General features: G+C 34.6%; 1 protein-coding gene across 14 annotated transcripts in view; it reads left to right on the forward strand.

The window, feature by feature from the left end:
* Kiaa0586 (KIAA0586 ortholog) overlaps positions 1-16,607 on the forward strand; it is a 137,798-nt gene extending 121,191 nt beyond the window's left edge. For 11 of the 14 annotated variants that reach the window (XM_078049965.1, XM_078049966.1, XM_078049964.1 and 8 more), the window contains 2 exons: positions 4,493-4,549; positions 16,271-16,607. In XM_078049965.1, the coding sequence (XP_077906091.1) occupies positions 4,493-4,549; positions 16,271-16,422 (209 nt within the window). In that variant the 3' untranslated portion in view covers positions 16,423-16,607. The remainder of the gene's footprint in view (positions 1-4,492; positions 4,550-16,270) is intronic. The other 3 variants (XM_078049972.1, XM_078049973.1, XM_078049974.1) reach the window with 1 other exon arrangement.
* The last annotated feature ends 3,825 nt before the right edge of the window (positions 16,608-20,432 follow it).

Genomic DNA, 20,432 nt, shown 5'->3' on the forward strand with positions numbered 1-20,432 from the left:
AGTAGCACAAAATTATTTTCTGTGTCCCCATATATTTCTCTTGGTGTCATAAAAGTATATATTGTACAAATGAAATATTTGTCTTTGAGAAAAAGGCCTGTACACCAAACTACAATTAATGAATACAAGAATTAGAAATCAAAACTTTGTTTAGTCTGAGGAAAAACAATTCTTTAAACTATAACCACATGGCTGTTTCTTGTTTGCATCAACTCTGGGTGACTGTTACTGTCTTCTGTGAATTCTTGGGCAGGGCCCTGACTTTGTTGAATGAGCCAATTGTTTTCCTTTGTGTTGCCCATCTAGTAAGTTCCCATCTGGTTTGTATCAGACTATTTTCACAGCCAACAACTGCTGCCTTCTCTATATCCTGACACTTTGGGGCCCCATGCTATCAAAGCACTGCTGTGATGGCCTTGCTGGCAGGGCTATACAGCTGTGCCTCACAGCTTGGAACTATTACCCAGAGTAATGGTAACGTAGAACTTGGACTGGCCCTTATTCCCATTGGTGTCGTGTGTACAGTGAGCAGAAACCTACCCGCCCGACCCTCCTCCCCCACCTGAAACTTACTATTCAACAGAAAAATCTTTAAAGCTCTTATTCTAGAATATGAAGTGGTGGTGTTCTTATTTTCTAGTGGCTTCCTGTATTTGAAAGCTCATTTTTCATTCTTTCACTTTTTTAAAAGTTACCAGGTCTGGCCTTGGGGAAGTGAACTAGTCACTCTGTCAGATTTAATTTTTCTTTCCAAATGTAGTTAGAAATGACTAGATATAGCAAAGCCTATTGTAAAGACTGCACAGATAAGGTAGTGTGTTTTTAGTGATAATCACAAGCCATAATTTGAGAGAAGTTTCCATATTTAGGAAGGATCTCTATTAAAGAAAATGGATTTTTCTGTGGATAGGTTAATAGGGGTCCTTAGCTTCAAAGTGTTTAGTAAATATTAGGAAGTTACTTTGCCTTCAGCCCTTGGTAGCTATCAGATGTCATTTATAAGAATGTTATAATAGTATCCTTCTCTGCACATTGTAGCCTGGTATAATATGGCCAAATAGGAGTTATTGTTGAATAAAAATTACAGTTATGTTTAAGTGTAGTTACAGTGTCATTGCTTTATAAACTTTTTGGCACCCAGAAAAAGAGGGAATTACTGTGCATTTATAGGACATGTTAAGATTTCAGAAACACTTTCAAGATTGGTTGAAATTAGATTCCAATTTGTGTTTCCATAAAAGAAAAGGGCCAATAATCATAGAACATCGGATATTTTGATAGTAAGCTGTTGGAGAGCAGAGCAACCTCCACAAAAGCTCACTTGCTTTTGACAAGGTTCAGCTTATTGTGTTTTCAGATTTATTTCCTTATAATCAGCAATATGGACAGTGGCTTAGCAGTAACTAGTCACTTGATGTTAAAGGCTATCTGGTAAGATTAGTGTTTTGCCTAACTCATCATTAGAAAACCATTAAAAATTACAAAGATACTACCTTTTAATTGCTGAAACTAATTAATTGTTTTTTTTACAATTTTAACTTTTTATGGAAAAATAATATACATAAAGAAAAGTATACAAAGCCTAAGTGCACAGACCAAAGAACTGTCAACAAGCAGAGCACATTTGTCAACCAGTACCCAACTCAAGAAACAACATTGCCAGTGACTCCTTAATCCCCTAGTGTTCCCTGTCATTCACAGCCCTGCTCCCATAAGGACGAAACTATTATTCTTACTTCTGAGAGCATAAGTTTAGTTTTGTTATTTTTGAACTTAGGTAAATGAAATCAGAATCATGGCTTCTTTCCAAGGCAAACCTATTGTAATTTTTAAGATTCTTAAGTTTTTAAACCATTATGGCATACTTTTATAAAGAATTGTCTGAGAAGAATTTGTTTTAGCAGTGGTTTCACAGTCTGTTGAACCAACAGGAAGTGAATTGTAGATAAAGTTGTCTACTGAAACAGAGTCTCACAGTTCTCGACCAGATTTAATGCTGGAATGTCCCCCTAGACATTCTTGCCCCTAAAAGGCAGGCACTCCATGTCATAACACTTAACAGCAATACATTCAAGTACTTAAATGCTTTTTAATGAGTTTTAATAATTAAATGTACATTATTCAAATAAATCATGGTCTACATTTCTGGATAGGTGGGTCGTCTATTTTTTGAATTAATTTACTTCTTCGCGGTTGGTTGATACAAGCTTTTATGTTGCCAAGATCCTATTTCTGAAAATGCTGTTATTTGAGAGAGTTTATGTACATACTAGTTTTGTAGCCAATAAGCAACTTAATTTGGAATATTGTTTAAAAAGTGCCAACTTCTTTTAATATGGTTTTAAATGCCCTAATAATATTCTTTTTTTAAAAGTGAACTTAAAGTGGTATAAAAAAGGCAAGTAACCTGAGTGTTAATAATTTTAGATACCTCCTTATTAGATTTTACCTTAAATTTTGGACACCCATTTAAAAATTCATGTTTTGACTGGGCGCAGTGGTGCACACCTATGATCCCAGCAACTCAGGATTGAGGTAGACAGATCACAGGTTGGAGGTCAGCCTTAGCAACTTAGCAAGACCCCGTCTCAAAATTTAAAAAAATAAAATAAAATAAAAAAGGGCTGGGGATGTAGCTCTATAGTAAAGTACCCCTTGGTATTTCAATCCCCAGTAACAAAAAATAAAAATAAAATTTCATATTTTGTGGGTTTTGAGGGACTTCATCCTTGTTTTGCTGTTAACAGCCATATACTGCTATGTAGTTTTCTTGGATAATTTATGAATACTTTGTTAAAAACAATAGTATAAAGAGTTATAGATTTAAGTATTACTCTCAAGTCAAAAATAAAAAAAAATTAAAAATATAAGTACAACCATTTTAAATCCCAAATTCCTGTCCTCTTGCATAACAATTTTTGAAGAGCTTCTGCACAAACTATAACATAACAAATGGTTCTTCCATGGGTGATACTGATTGTGATACTGTGACACTGCCATGTTGTTTCTGTGTTTGTATCCTATGACTGTATGTGTTCTGCAAAATCTGAAAGGCAGCAATATTGAGCCACAGGGACCAAGCAGTATCTCCTCTTCCTCTCTAATTCTTGAAACTTAGTGAGAGTGAGAGTTGAACAAAGATAGTATCTAATTTTTATACCACAATAAGCATAGCTAGTACATTTGAAGGTTTTTAAAAACTACCACAGTTGGAGTTCAATTTTGGTCTCTGTAGATTTCAAATATACTAGTATCTTGTATTTGCTGCTGATTTTCTTTTAAAGCTCTTCTATTTTAGCTTCAGTGTTTTCTTCATTGATTTGTGTTGGATATTTCATATTTTAACATTCTTAATTTTTGTAAGTTTTCCAATAACTATAATAGTTTGACATGGTTTGTTGTTAGTGAGAATATACTGCCCAGTATAATTAAATGTGTTATGCTTATAATTTTGTTCACTTAAATCTTATCTTCTTGAAAAAGCCACCTGAAATTTTTGTTCAATAAAAGATGTGATTTTTTTATATCTTAGAAAAAAATGAGAAAATAAATGCTGTTCCATATTATAAATTTTTCCTTATAATTCTGCCCCAAAGAATTTGTTTGAAAAGAGTTATCAATGGCTATTAATTGACTGTATTTCAGAATACAGGTTAATATCATGCCATCAACATGGGCCTATACCCTTAGTATCCAGGGTATTTTGTTTGGCCTGAGAACTACAGTTGTGTAACCCTTATCTGAAATGCTTGGGGCCAGAAGTTTTTTAGATTTAGGGTTTTTTAGAATTTTAGCATATTTGCATACATATAATGAGATATCTTGGGAATGGGACTCAATTTTAAACATAAAGCTTATTTATGATTCATATATGTCTTATGTACACAAACTGAAGATAATTTTATACAATATTTTTTGTGTACCTGTGTGTTCACTGTGACTCATCACATGAGATCATGTGTGGATTTTTCACCTGTGGTTTCATGTTGGCATTCAAAAAGTTTCAGATTTTGGAGCATTTCAGGTTTTTGGATTAGGAATACTCAATTTGTATATGTGCTACAGATTTTTCTCTTTTGTTTATTTAACTTTTGTCTGCTTCCTAATTCCCTGGCCATGAAAAGACTTTTTTCCTCCAGCGTATTTTAAAATTTTGTTGGTTTAATAGTATATTGCTCTTCTTTGCTCCTGAAAACTTTATTGGTTGTTTTATGTAGATTGTGTTGAACAATATGTCCCAGGCTGGTCTAGAGAGAAGGGAGATTCTCAACTACTTTTTGTAGTGGTAAAGTATTTTTCTATTGACAGTCATTAAATTTAGTTGTTTAACTTCCTTCTTAACATTAAAGTCACTAGGCCGGGCTTCTATTTATCTAGTTTTATGAGAGTAACTAGAAGTGCATTTGGTTTGTGTTATTTTTATTGACTAGGAATGAATCATGATTATTTCTATTCTTAAATAAATTTCTTCCGATTTTTTTAATTGCACCAGGTGATATGGATCGAACACAAATTGAGCCCAGTCTGTACCTTGCATCTGTATTTACAAGTAAGATCTTTACTTTAAAAGTTCTTGAACTTGGAACTGTTTAGTTTTTTTAAAATTTCCTTAGGATTTCTTTCACATAATAATACAGTAGAAATAGTACTATCAGTTTTAAATTTTTCTAAAATGTGTATAAATTCACCCAAAGTATAGAACTTTCTCCATGTACTAAATTCTCCAAAAGGCAAAAGTTTGAGGACAGAAAACAAATCTATCTTTTCCTTTTGGAAAGTTTATAAAATGTTGAATTAAAAGGCTGCAGGTGTGGTATTGAGAGCACTGAGGATAGTATTCGGGATAATTCCATCTGGGGGACGGTTATTTGTTGGGACAGGATAGTGTTTAAACTTTGAAGTCAGTTTTAAACAAAGTGAAGCAGCTGGAACCTGGCATAAGAAGAAACAAATCTTTCAGATTAACTATTGCTTTTTTAGAGGAAAAAGAATTAAGAGTTGTTTTTACAGGTGCTGGTACATTTATTCTTCCTATAGGAACTACTTTATTTTTATCTGAATTTATAAATTTAAAATAAGCATTTGTCAACTCATTTGAAAAACAGAAGCAATAGTAAACTCAAGAAAGTGTAATAGGATTTATATGTCTAAGACATATTTTGGGATAAGAATATTGTAACATTTTAAAAACATTCTTTTAAACATGAAAGTGAGAAATGTTTAATAGTGACTAATTCTGGAAAACAGAGGCAAATAAAATATTACCTACTATAGTTAACATCACCTTTCCAAGCACCTTCTCTATCAGGAAGGATTGTAGAATTTGTTTAGTTCTCAAGCACTGAAGCTATGATGTTGCAAAATCTGCAAGGCTGGGTTAAGTGGGTGAGAAGAATGGAATACAGCAGGACAGTGTACACAGGAATGGAAGCAAGAGTAAATGAGCTCAGGGTAGACGGAAAATGATTCAAGAACCCCCAGCTGAAAAACTGTAACATTCTCACAGACAGCTGGGAATCAACTACATTGCTGGAACTCAGCTCATTTTAAAGATAAGATCTGATAAATGTGAATCTAAGCTTTTAGCAGGAACCACAAGACTGGTTCAGCAAGCATTTCAAGGTCCAGTGTGGGCCCAGCATCATGCAACAACTTTGAATAGAAACAAGATAGTCACTGGCCTAGGGAGCACCTATTTAACGGGAATAGCAGAATCTCAAGCTAGTGTACCTACTGTGCAAGTCACTGGGAAGACAATAACTGTCAGTCCTTGTGTGTGCTTTCAAGGAGTATGTTATCCACAGGAAGTGACAGACACATAAAAAACAATTACAGTGCAATTCAATAAGTGCTGCAATCAAGGTGACTTTGGAGAATAAGGTGTTCACAATTAACAAGAAAGGAACTCCTAATATTTTATGACTACTGCTGGAAAAACAACTCAGAGAAGAATATGATTCACTTGTTACTTGAGCCTGGGGTATCTCCTAAGTCCATAATTCTTAAAAACTTGAGACCCATAGACCCATTTAAGATGCTGAAAGTTATGACCACATATCTCTTTCCCAAATTCTACCTATATGAAAACAATTTGCATGAAGTTTCAGGGTATTCACAGATTCCCCAGTCACCTGTCAATGGACCCTAGGTTAAGATTCTTTCTGTAATTGGATTAAAGATTATTACATTTTGTTTCCTTTTTAATTATATTTTTAAATGCACAGCATGTAAGAAATGAAACTTTATCTGAATGTGGGAAAACCCAAAACCCCTGGCAATTAAAAGTCATTCCCTTACCTATTCATCTTGTAGAACACCAGAAATGCATATATATAACTTGTGTTATGTGTAATCAGTCAAAATGGGGAGTTTGAGGTGTTGTACTCCTCCATGGAACTACTGAGAAAACTTGCTTTCTCTGCTTCTGTCATATTTTCTTAGGAGACAATGCTTTGTTTGGATTCTTCTCAGTTTGCAAATAAGAGATATAATAGTGGATCACTGTGTTTAAGGATTAGAGTCAGATTCTGAAACCTGTTGATGAAATAGATTATTTAAACCTAAAAGCTTTTAGAAGCCTATGGTAATTGTATTTTTTAAATTATGTAAAATATACAAGCAACATCTTCAATGGATATTAAAAATTCCATATTGCTATTGTGTTAGAATAAATTATTTTTAATTTTTCTGTTCTTTAGTCTCCTAAATCCAGTATCAAAGAACAGAAAACATAAAAAAAATTTGAATTTGAAATACTCTTAAAGCAAAAACTTGGTATTTAGAATGTCTAAAAAGTATATTAAAGTATGTCATAGGAAGCATCAAATACATGGTCTGACTCTATGGCATTCCCAGCCTAAATGTGTACCAGGTTAAATGACATTCTACAAACCCATGGAATCAAGGAATCATCTTTTTTTAGACCTGAAAACAGCTGTTGAAACAATTACATCATAGAGTAATAACTTGGCTGTGGAAATTTTAAAAGTCAAACTTTAAAAGCATCAAACTATATTTAATATAGGTAGAAGATTTATATTTGCTTTCCTGTGATTTATTAAGATATTATGTCTTTTCTTTAAAAAAAATGGAATTTAAACTCTGTGTGGACCATAACTGGATATGAATGTTAACTTTTTTTGCCTGTTAACAGTAATTGAAGTGATGCTTTTCTTAATGTTCCTAGTCAAAAAAAAATTTCTTTGAAAGTTCTGAAACTGTGATTTTTAGTTTTTTTAAATGAATGCATTTTTTGAAAGTCTTCCCAAATGGACATTAGCAAACACCTTTAAATAAGATGGTGAATTTTATTGATATAACTTGATTAAAACACAGTTAAATAGAGTTTAAAATAACAGGATAATTATTTGAAGACCTTTCATAGTACACTTTTTTAAATTGATTTTTTAAAAATAAATGACAGCGGAATGCATTACAATTCCACACATATACAGCACAATTTTTCATATCTCTGGTTGTGTATAAAGTATGTTCACGCCAATTCATGTCTTCATACATGTACTTTGGATAATGATATCCATCACATTTCACCATCCTAGCTAACCTCCTGCCCCCTCCCTCCCCCTCCCAACCTCTGCCCTATCTAGAGTCCATCTATACATTGAAAACTACAGAACTCTAAAGAAAGAAATCAAAGAAGACCTTAGAAGATGGAAAGATCTATCTTGCTCTTGGATAGGCAGAATTAATATTATCAAAATGATTATATTCCCAAAGGCATTATAAAGATTCAGTGCAATTCTGATCAAAATCCCAATGGCATTTCTCATAGAAATAGAAAAAACAATCATGAAATTCATCTGGAAAAAGAAGAGACCCAGAATAGCTAAAGTAATCCTTAGCAAGAAGAGTGAAACAGGTGGCATCACTATACAGACCTTAAACTATACTACAGAGCAGTAGTAACAAAAACAGCATGGTATCAGCACCAAAACAGACTGGTAGGCCAATGATATAGAATAGAGGACACAGAGACTAACCCCAAAACTTACAATTATCTCATAATACATATGCAACAAAATGAAATTAAACCCCTATCTCTCACTATGCACAAAACTCAACTCAAAGTGGATCAAGGACCTAGGAATTAAACCAGAGACCCTACATCTAATAGAAGAAAAAGTAGGCTCTAATCTTCATCATGTGGGGTTAGGCCCCAACTTCCTTAATAAAACTCCTATAGTGCAATAAATAAAACCGAGACTCAATAAATGGGATGGATTCAAACTAAAAAGTTTCTTCTCAGCAAAAGAAATAATCTGTGAGGTGAATAGAGAGCTTACATCTTGGGAGCAAATTTTTACCCTTCACACATCAGATGGAGCACTAATCTCTAGAGTATATTAAGAACTCAAAAAGCTAAGCAATTTTTTTTCTTATAATGTTTCATTGAAACATTTTTATCCCTTTGCTTAAACTAGAGTACCTTCTGTAGTCCACCCTAAAGACCATTGCCTCTTAGTTCTTTCCAAGTTTTGTAAAAGCCCGAGTCGATCTGCATGTGTGTTTTCTGTGTGCCAGCACTGTACAACAACACTTCAAAAGCATTACCTCGTTTAACCCTCAAAAACCCTCTGAGGTTATTTTATAGATGAGAAAATTGGGGTCCAGAAATTTTCCCCACATCTTTTATCATTCTCTGTCCCTTTTACATCCTACATGCTTTTCTTTATACCATTTATTCACTTCTTGACATCATATTTTTATTTCCTTACTTTTGTGTCATTTGTCCTCTGCAGCATCCAACTAGCATGTGAGGTTATGAGATCAGAGCTTTTATTCTCTTCATTGCTGCATTCTACAGATTCTAGAACAGTGACTGGGACATAGTAGGTGTCCTCTTGATATTTGGTGAATGGATGGATAGATAAACCCAGATCTGCCCTAATCCAGAATCCATGCTCTCATCCCGTCTGACCTTAATTCCCCCAATCACACCCACAGTCTTGTTGGATCATTGCTAAGTGACTGCACAGAAGACCTCTTTTGGACCCTGGCCTTGACCTGTTATAAAGGGACTTGTACTTGAAACTTCATTCTCTCCTTAGCTGCCCCTACCACTGCTTAAGTAAAATTTTCTTCCACCACCTTTAAAAGTCATAATTTTTGTGGCAAATAATTAAGGTATTTAATATAGTATAAAGATAATGAATTACAGAAGTTATATTCAATTATGAATTTGACAAATTATTTCTAGACTCTCCACTTTGAAAATTATCTCTGTTTGACATTTCTGCATGTCTTCCTACTTATCGATCCTGACACTTCCCTTTTGTTCCCTTTAGGTTTTCTTTACTCATGTTTCTTTGCCCTTCCCCACATTTTTGTCACTGTTCCTGCTCTCAATCTATTTTCTCTCACCTAGGTTATTTCAATTCCTATTAGTTTAATCAGTATATCTGTATAGATGACTACTAATTCTATATCACTAAAAGTACCTTACAAGGAAAAATCCATTTGTATATCTTGCAGACATCCATAGTCATCAGGGATACAACTGGTGCCAGTATCTCCCTATCTCTGTTTACCTCTATAATTCTCAAAATTGTTAGTTTGTTACTGCTTACTTAGCCAGATCTGTCATTTCAGCACCAAATTCAGTTTTTAAGTACTGTGTCTTCCTCCAAAATATCTTGTCTCTCTTTCCATCACTAAGAATCATTAGTTCTGTGTGGACCACTGCCATAGACCTCTCTCCTCTCTCCTTGTTTTCCATACAGCTATTAGAATTATCTTTTTGAAAATATATGTACTTTTCTATTCAAAATCTTTTGTGACTCTCCATTTTCAGGGGATTTGCCCTGGCTTTTAGAGCCTTATCTCTCACCATTCCTTCAATCCAGTCTAAGAATACTCAGAGTTCCTTAACACATTAACAAATCTTGATTTTATTTTGTTGTTTTCCTTCATTGTCTTATTTTGTCTTTTCCTTCTTGTCTTCCCATCTTTGCCGTAGTCTGGCTGGGCACAAGATCACGAGCCACCACTCACCTTGTAGATTCAAACAGCAACTCTTTATTCCCGAACTCACACCCGCCCTGTACAAACAGTTCTGGGGAAATTCAAGTTCTGCCCGCACAATTCACTTACTCCACCTGGCTTTTTATCCTATTCCCAGCAGGAATAACCTTAAACCTGGAACTGCCCTAAACCCTAAACCGGGAACGCCCTAAACCCAAGGAGCGGGATACTTCCTAAAACCTGCAGGATACACCCTAAACCTGGATCCACTCTGGTTCTTGAGCAGGGTCACCTTTCTCAAACACACATGCAATGTCACAGCGAATGTCCAAGGCAAGTCCATTTCCACGAGTCCTTCCTCTAAGCAACATGGGGTACGCTGGCAAGGAAATTTTGATGCATCATTCCTACTTGGCAATGGCCCTCAGCACATCTTTTAAGTCCATCTGGTTCAAACTATATCCCTGTACATGTTTCTCTCCATTTAGATCATGAGCATCTTGAGCATGGGGGCTTATGTCTCTTTTCTCCGTATCCTCTAGCACCATCTTAGTTCCATACATACAGTAGATTGACATAGATATTTACTTAGTCAGCATATGCCTTTTGAAAGCTACTTTACTCTCTCTGTGTCTTAGTTACCTTGTCTGTCTCCGAGAATTCCTGTTAGATAAGGTGTTTTCGGGGGGAAAGTTATTTATAAAAATTGAGTTGCTATATAAATATAAGGCAGTAGCTGCAAGTAATGACTTTTCAATGACTGAATTTATTATGTTCTATGGATATTTCCTCAAAATTTCCCCAAACAAGCTACATCATTGAGCAATTTAATCAGTAATTTTTATGTGTATTGTAGAAAATGAAGGTATGTATAAAGCAGTGTTTTGGAATTAGTTAATGGACAAATATTTGGCATCAGTGTAGTTTTTGGCAGATCAGTGACTAACCCAAGGAATGATATTTTTCTTAAGAATAATTGGGGGAAGGTAACAATTAATTGATTGTATGGGTAAAATATTAATTTGCTATAGGCTTTAGTTGTTACTTCTGTTAATTTTTTACTTTATTGACAGGATAATAAGTTCTGATAGTGGATGCTTTCCTAGTTATTTTGTGTACTGTGCATCATGACTTTGTAAAATATAAGGTGATATTAATAATTCTTCTTCTTCTTCTTCTCCTTCTCCTCCTCCTCCTCCTCCTTTTTTTTTTTTGTTTTATAATACCAGAGATTAAACCCAGGGGAACTGAACCTCTGAGCCACATCCCCAGCGCCCCCCCCTTTTTTTTTTAACTTTTCACTTTGAGACAGGGTCTCACTAAGTTGCTTAGGGCCTTGCTAAATTGCCGAGGCTGGCTTTTACTTGTGATCCTCCTGCTTCAGTCTTCCGAGCTGCTGGGATTACACATTTGCATCACTGTGTCCAGCAGTTTTTTGGTATTTCTTTTTTGGGGGGGCAAGGGAGTACTGGGGATTGAACTCAGGGGCACTCAACCACTGAGCCACTTCCTCAGCCCTGTTTTGTATTTTATTTAGAGACAGGGTCTCACCAAGTTGCTTAGCACCTCATTGTTGCTGAGGCTGGCTTTGACCTTGCAATCCTCCTGTTTTAGCCTCCCAAGCCACTAGGATTACAAGTGTGTGCTACCAGGCCTTGGCTAGTATTTCTTAACTTTAGTTTTTATCATATCTTGAGAGAGCTAAATTTCAAGTCTTTCTTTTTAAAATATTTATTCTATATAAGAATTACCTTCCCCTTAAATAAAATGGTACTACAGTTTGTGATATTGTTATAATGATGCAAAATCTACTCTCTTCTTTTTATAAAGAAATGAAATTGAGGGGCTGGGATTGTGGCTCAGTGGCAGAGCTCTTATCTAGCATGTGTGATGCCCTAGGTTCGAATCCCAGCACCACATAAAAATAAAAAAACAAAATAAAGGTATTGTGTCCAACTACTTCTAAAAAATAAATATTTTAAAAAATGAAATTGATACAATGAAATAAAAGGATAGTGAAGTATTTAAAATAGTCTTTGTGACATCAACAAATTTCTAAGACATATGACCTACCCAAAATGAATCAGGAGGACATACACAATTTAAACAGATCAGTTTCAAGCAGTGAAATAGAAGATGCCATCAAAAGCCTACCAATCAAGAAAAGTCTAGGAACAGACAGATTCTCAGCCGAGTTCTATAAGACCTTAAAAGAAGAATTAACACAAATACTCCTCAAATTATTCCATGAAAATAGAAAAGGAAGGGACCTTTCCAAACTCATTTTGGAAATCAAAGGGATATGAATAGGAAAAGAACAACTCAGACCTCAGATATCACTATTTGCTGATGACATGATTCTATATTTGAAAATCCAAAAAAAATTTCATCAGAAAACTTCTAGAACTAATAAATGAATTCAGCAAAGTAGCAGGATATAAAATCAACACTCATAAATCAATCTTGTTCCTATATGTCAGTGATGAATCCACTGAAAGAGAAATTAGGAAAACTACCTCATTCACAATAGCCTCAAAACAACAACAACAACAAAAACCTTGGGAATCAATTTAACAAATGAGATAAAAGACCTCTACACTGAAAACTACAGAATACTAAAAAAGGAATGAAGATCTTAGAAGATAGAAGGATCTCCCAAGCTATTGGAATTAATGTTGTCAAAATGGCCTTACTACCAAATGCATTATACAGATTTAATTAAAATACCAATGACAGTCTTCATAGAATTAGAAAAAGCAATCATGAAATTCATTTAGAAAAATAAAGAGACCCAGAATAGTTAAAGCAATCCTTAGCAAGAAAAGTGAAAGCAGAAGGCATCGTAATACCTGACCTTAAATTATACTACGGATCCGTAATAACAAAAATGGCATGGTGTTGGCACCAAAACAGACACATAGACCAATAGTACAAATAGAAGACACAGAGATAAATACACATAAATACAATTATCCCATACTAAACAAAAGCGCCAAAAACATACACTGGAGAAAAGATAGCCTCTTCAACAAATGATGTTGGGAAAACTAGAAATCCATATGTAGTAAAACAAAATTAAATCTCTTTCTCTCACCCTGCATGAAACTTAAAGTGGATCAAAGACTCAGACACTAGAACTGAGACCCTACGCCTAACAGAGGAAAAATTAGGCCCAAATCTTCATCATATCGGCTTAGGACCTGACTTCCTTAACAAGACTCCTCAAGCACAAGAAGTAAAATCAAGAATCAATAAATGGGAGGGATTCAAACTAGAAAGTGTCTCAGCAAAGGAAACAATAATGTGAAGAGAGAGCCTACAGAATGGGAGAAAATCTTTACTACATGCACCTCAGATATAGCAATAATCTTCAGGATATATATAAAGCACTCAAAAAAAAAAAAAACCAGCAGAAAAAAAAATAACCCAATCAATAAACAGGCAAAGGAACTGAACAGACACTTTACAGAAAAAGAAATACAATGTATCAACATCTCTAGCTATTAGAGAAACACAAATAAAAATTACTCTAAGATTTCATTTGACTCCAGTCAGAATGGCAATTATCATGAATACAAGCAACAATAAATGTTAATGAGGATGTGGGGGAAAAAGGTACACTCATACATTGCTGGTGGGCCTGCAAATTGGTGCAGCCACCCTGGAAAGCAGAAGGAGATTCCTCAGAAAACTTGAAATGGAACCACCATTTGATCCAGTTATCCCACTACTTGGTTTATACCCAAAGGATTTAAAATCGGCATACTACTGTGATGTAGCTGCATCAATGTTTATAGCAACTCAGTTTACAATAGATAAAACTATGGAACCAAACTAGGTGTCCTTCTAGATATATATGAATTTTAAAGAAGAATGAAACTATGGCATTTGCAAGTAAATGGATGGAGCTGGAGAATATCATGCTAAATGAAATAAGCCAAACACAGAGAATCAAAGGCAGAATGTTTTCTCTGACATGCAGATGCTAATTCACATTCAAGGGTGGGGTTGGCTAGGGAAGAATAGAGGTACTTTAACAGAGGGGAGTGAAGAGAGAGGAGGGGGTATGGGGTAGAAAGGATTACAGAATGAATTGGACATTATTACCCTATAAACATATATGATTACATACTTGTGTAATTTTACATCATGTACAATCAGAAGAACGAGAAGTTATACTCCATCTATATATGATGTATCAAAATGTGTTCTACTGTCATGTATTCATGAATGCCTATGTTTCAACTTAGTAAAATTAATATTGTCAAGAAAATAAATAAATGAAATGGTCTTTGTTAGACTTCCTTTTATGAAAGGAATTTGCCATTTACAAGTGTTTTAATGATCTAGGACAATTGTGATTGAGTCATCTCCAAAACTGTCTTTTACTGTATCCCCTATAAAAAATTGGTGGAAAGTTCCACTTTATTACTTTGTAAACAATTTAAAAAACAAAGGGATTTTAGAAAATAACTATTGACTCTCTTTAAGATTGTTTAAGAAGTTGGGCATGGTGTTGTACACCTGTCATCCTAGTTACTCAGGAGATTGAGGAGAATGATCACAAGTTCAAGAACAGCATGGGCAACTTAGCAAGACCCCGTCCCAAAATAAATAAAAATGACTAGAAACATAACTTAGTGAAAGTTCTTGCCCAGCATGTAAAAGGTTCTGGTTCAGTTCCCAGCACCCCACCCCACCCCACCCAACACACATACACACAAAGAGTTGTTACAAGAATTTGTTTGTAAGGTTCTTATAGTAAATCCATGAAATTTAAAATGAGGATTTTTGTAGTTGTAAATAATACCAAGGTGGCATTCTTTATTTGTTAGTTAATAACGTGCTAAAAACTTAGAAAAGTGAATTAGGGTAAAGGCAGATAGAGATACATATGTAATGAACTCTGAATTTTTTTTTAACATAGGTATATTCATCTCAAGCTGGCTCCTCTCTGCCTACCAACCATCTTCTATATTAGGCAATAATAATATTGCTCTCAATCATGGAGTGGAATTTTTTCCATATTTGATTAAACATAAAGATAATGAAAAATCTGTTTTTTAGAAAAATGCTTTCCAAGTCAAATGTCAATAATATTCGAATAACCACTTAAGTATTTTTCTTTGATATTGTTTCCCTTATATAAGTTCTGTTAATTAATAGCAGACACTCAGTAATGATTATTCATGGCATGATCCTGAGTCGAAGGTCCATCTGTGTGAGTAGTAGGAAGAGCAGGGCAACCTTTGCTTTCAGATGCTTTTACCTAATTTATATTTTTTAAAACATCATATTTTCTCTATAACCAATAACAAACCCTGTTTTCCAGCTGTTACAATGGGTTTTTGTAGTTGGACTAGCTATTTACTTAATGGTGACAGTGGTGATAGATAGCAGTGATATCCTTCAGTGGTAATGGTGGCTCTCAGTTTTTGAGCACTTACTAAGTGCTAAGCTCTGTTGTTGAGCTCTTTACCAATGTTATTTTTTCCTTATATATTATCTATTTCACATATGAGGAAACTTAACATGAGGTTAGAATAACTTCCCCAAAGTCACACAGCCAGTAAGATCTTTGGTCTGGATTTCAGAGACTAGGTCTTAACTATGCTGCCTGGTCTTATCTGGCATTTATCATCTATACCAACACTTTTTATTTTTTAATTTTTTTTAGTTATAGATGGACACAATACTTTTTATTTTAGTTATTTATTTTTATGTGGTGCTGAGGATCAAACACAGTGCCTCACACATGCTAGGCAAGCACTCTACCACTGAGCTACAACCCTAGCCCTGTACCATCACTTTTTTAAAAATATTTTTTAAATTATTTTTAGTCATACATGACAGCAGAGTATATTTTGACATACATACATAGAGTATAACTTATTCTTATTAGGATCCCATTCCTGTGGTTGTACACGATGTGGAGTCTCACTGGTTGTGTATTCATATATGAACATAGGAAAGTTATGTCAGATTCATTCCACTGTCTTTCCTGTTCCCACTTCCCCTCCCTTCCTTTCTTTCCCCTTTGCTTAATTCACCGCACTATTTTTAACACTTGTATAATTTTAAATGTTTTCTCTAACTGCTTAGAAGCAAGGGAGGAAAGGAGGGGAAAGTGTGTTTTAGTTCTTTGATGGATGCTGAGCACCTAGAGAAAAGTATTTCTCTCACGTGCAGTCCTTGTTTTGGTCCCCCACCCCTATTATTTAGAAGGGGAAAAGCACCTAAAATAGTCAAAATTTGCTGGTGTCACTGAATACACTTCTCCTTTGTGCAGATGGTGAGGCAATGCCACTCTTCACTCCTCAGATGTCTCCTGCTAAGATGTCCGTGACGCTGCCCTCGATGAAACCTGAGGATTGCTCTCAGTCCCTGAGCGTCAGCACCATACAGGGGGATGTGGAGTCCTCAGGGGAAGATACCTTCTGAGTGGGGAGTGAGAACCAGCTTACTTATGAAGGCATTTCACTTTGGCTTAAAACTACCCCCTCAAGCTGTTTTGGTCTTTGAGCATATTCTGAAAAAACATTTCTAATTTTTTTTTATTCAGATGAAAAGTACAATTTTGGTATTTAGATAAAGTTTTTGAATAAAATAAATATAAATCATCATAAGTCTGGCTGTGAGTTGTTTCTCTGAAGCCTAAAGTAAAATGGAATAGTGGGGAGGGCATGACTTTTGACATCTAAGAATATATTTTATAGGTACAATTATCTGTCCATACTTGTGAAGTCATGTAACTCAAGGTTCATGCTTACATTTTTTTTTAAAACAGCAAATAACTATAAGTAATATAGAGACTGTCAATAATAGACTGGTTAGTAAGAGTAACAATAGAGTTGTACAATGGAATACTACATGTTACAAAAAAATTGTTTAAATGTATACATTATATGGGATTTTTTTCTAAAATACAATGTTAATGTGGAATAATCCATACACAAAATGGTATGTGGACTATGCTGCTATAGTTTTAAATGAGGAGGGAGAACCCTGAATGTATGGTATCTATATATACATATGCTTACACGGATTGCTTGTATTTATATTAAGTAACTTTGGAAAGATAAACAAAAAACTGCTAACATGGTTTCCAGGAGAGGAATTTATGGCTAAGTGATAGGAGTTAAGGATGACTATAGTTTCTGTGTATTTGAACTTGTTTGGTTACTGGAAAAAGGAGTCTGAATGAGATTAATTATTTATATGCCTTCTTTCTACTTGGTAAATATTTATACATCATAAACCTGTGAAACATGTGGCTGAACTACCTTTCAAAACATAAATACATAATATTAAAAGCATGGCTTTTTAATTAGACATGTGTGGGTTTGTATTCCAGTTTCTCTACCTACCTGCTCTGTGATAGGCAAATAAGCCCTCCTCATCAGTTGGCTTGGGTTAATAGGTTTTATCATTGTTTTTGCAGAATAATGGAGATTAGTGATAATGTGTTTATGGAGGGCAGTAAAATGGGGTAGGGTGAGGTGTTTGGCACCAGGTAAGTGCTTGATAAATGTTGTTATTAGAATCTTGAGGGGTCTTAGCATCCAACACTACAGAGTAAACACTTGAGAAGAGCATCCTAACATGAGTTAAAAAAAATAAAAATATCTCCCTGAAATGTTACTTTCTATCACCACACAGTTCAAACACACAGTAATTACAATCATCCTTGACTCAAGAGTTTTTCTAGGTTACTTAGTGGGTCTCAGCCCTGGCTGCACATTAGAACCACTGGGAACTTTTAAAAATTACTAATGCCTGGGCTACATACCAGGGATTCTGATTTAATTGATCTTGGGTAGAGTCCAAGCAGTGGTATTAAAAATGAAAAAAAAAAAAAAAAAGACCTTTTCAGACGATTTTAGTGTGTATGCACTCAAAGTTGAGAATTACTAAAGAGCCATGTAGAATTCCTTAAACTTCTAGTGTAGCCCATGGTCTGGGGATTTCTTTTCCCTGAAGACCTTTGGAAACTCAGAAATGTGTCAGCTCTCCACATGTATTTCCTTTTATGTTACGGCCTCTCAAGCTTCTCTCCAGTATTTGGTTAGTGAAATGCTTTAGGTTTCATTTTAGAACCTATTTTCTTTACTGTGGCACTTAAAATAGTTTCTGCTAAAAATAGTTTCTTTTAAACAAGTAGATGAAAATGCTGCTCTGTGGATCTTGATTTTTTTTTAATTGATTGATGTAAAGCATAGAGCTTTGTTTAGAAAGTAGATAACACATTCAAGCTTGATTTGTTTTTGATGTTCCTTGATGATACTTTTGGTTAGGGTGAAAGTGCTATTTTGTTTTAAATATTACCTGCTTCATTTCTTGGTTTTAACCCAAAGCATATTTATCTTAATTTGGGGGGAGAGATGCTATAGAAGATAGAACTCAGAGACACCATCCACAGCCCTTTTTATTTTGAGACAGGATCTTGCTGAGTTGCCCAGGATGGCCTTGAATTTGCGATCCTCCTGCCTCAGCTTTCTGAATCACTGGGATTATAGGTATGCACCACTGGGCCCGCCCAGGTTCCCAAGGCTTTTTTTTTTTTTTTTAAGGTGTTAGTAGTTTCTTTTCTTTCCCCTGAACCATAGAAAGCCTGCTTTCTCTAACTTTAGGGTAAAAGTGTAATCTTTGGTTTATTCTGCTTCTAAATACACCTAAGTATTTCTTTAAAAAAAACTGTTCACCAGCATTGTGTTTGATAGGATCATTCCTGTTCATGGTTACTCTTGTACATATTCTTCTGCCAACCACTGCATATCCTTTTAGAATAATACTATATATGTAAAAATAAATGGCACTTTTGATTTTGTAAGTTTAAAATTTTATTTTATAATTTCAACTTCTGGAATACACTAGGATACCTGCCATTTAGAGGTCACGTGTATCAAGATCAAAGTTGATGTTGTTGGACAAATGTACCTTAACACTAGGGTAATTGTAAGATAAATTTGCTCTTCATATACTTTAATAGAATGTAGAATAAATACTTTTATTTTCATAATATGAATATTCCAGTGGATTTCTTATCACTTGCATATTTCTGGTATCTTATTTTTTCTTTTTAAACTATAAACATCTATCTTTATATCTCATTTTTCTATTAAAAATTTTAAATATTTTCCTAAAAAGAAAATAAGCGTTTCTAAGTTCATGGCAGACTACTATTTCCAGTCCCAAAACACTATATTTAAAAGATGCTGTGATGCTATCACATTTCATTATAGATTAGTGTCTTGGATAATAATGGCAAACAGAATTCTTAGTATTTGTGTAATATTAGAAGAAATTCACTGAAGTATTCTTTTCTACTATATCCATATATGCATCTGTTTAATAAAGGTCTGAAGGAAACTGGCATGTACAGTGTGATATAGATTCTTGGGGGCCATGAGGGCTGCCACATTGGGATCTTTCATTCCCTACTTTTGGTCATCTGTTTTCCCTGGAGGACAGTTGACCATAAGGAATTTTGTCTCTTGCTTGTATAGAATCATCATTTGATCATCAAACATCAATTGCACAGTGGTTTTAAAGACCCTATGAAAAATGTAGTAGAGAAAAGCAAACAATGAGAAATTCTATTTTTATAGTTAAGAAAATTTCTTAAAGCCACTTTTTTATTTGACCTACCTAGGAGACTATGACAATATCTAAGACTCAGACTGTCAAACCTTTGTGAGTTACCTGCTTGTGTGTGGTGTGTGTGTGTGTGTGTGTGTGTGTGTGTTTAAAATTTTTTTTCTTTCTGAAGTGTTTACCTAGAAATAATAGTACATATTATCCACAGTAAAGATGCCCTCTTTTGATGCCAATAAATATAAAGTTATGTGATGGTCCAATAGTTACCAAAACAGTCATCAAAACGAAGCTGTTTTTCTGGGGCCTGTAGCGTGAATGGTTTACACTTAAAATTTCAACCATTTATCTCTCAAATTCAGGGGTTTCTAACCAAGGTTAAAAATCTCAAGCACATCAATAGACTCCTCTTTCTCTGAGAGGTCACCCCTGTGAGACTTCTTAAGGAACTCAGCTGGTAAGACTGAACAGAGCTTCAACTCTTCAGAGTTGCTGGTGAGGAGTCCCAGAAATAGTTTTTGGTGTCTAGAAGTCACAAAGAACAGGCCTGGTGCTGCTCACTTGATATGATCTGTATCTAAGTGTTGAAAGTGTGTCTTTTTCTTATTTATTAGGACAGTGATGACTATTTTAGTGAACATTTTGTATCCTATTTTTTCTGAACATGGCCATTCTGCTTTTCACAAGGTGTTACATTATAAGTAAGCATGTAAGTTGTAATCTAAGAAGTATTTTTACCATCAGGATGGTTGTATGGGATTTCTTAGTAAGCTTGCTAAATATTTTTATTTTCTTTGGTCATATTCCCTAACGCGGATGAATTATGGAAATATACAGATATTATAGATACTCAGGAT

The sequence above is a fragment of the Ictidomys tridecemlineatus genome, chromosome 5 (genome assembly GCF_052094955.1).
Source record: "Ictidomys tridecemlineatus isolate mIctTri1 chromosome 5, mIctTri1.hap1, whole genome shotgun sequence".
NCBI classification, from domain to species: Eukaryota; Metazoa; Chordata; class Mammalia; order Rodentia; family Sciuridae; genus Ictidomys; species Ictidomys tridecemlineatus.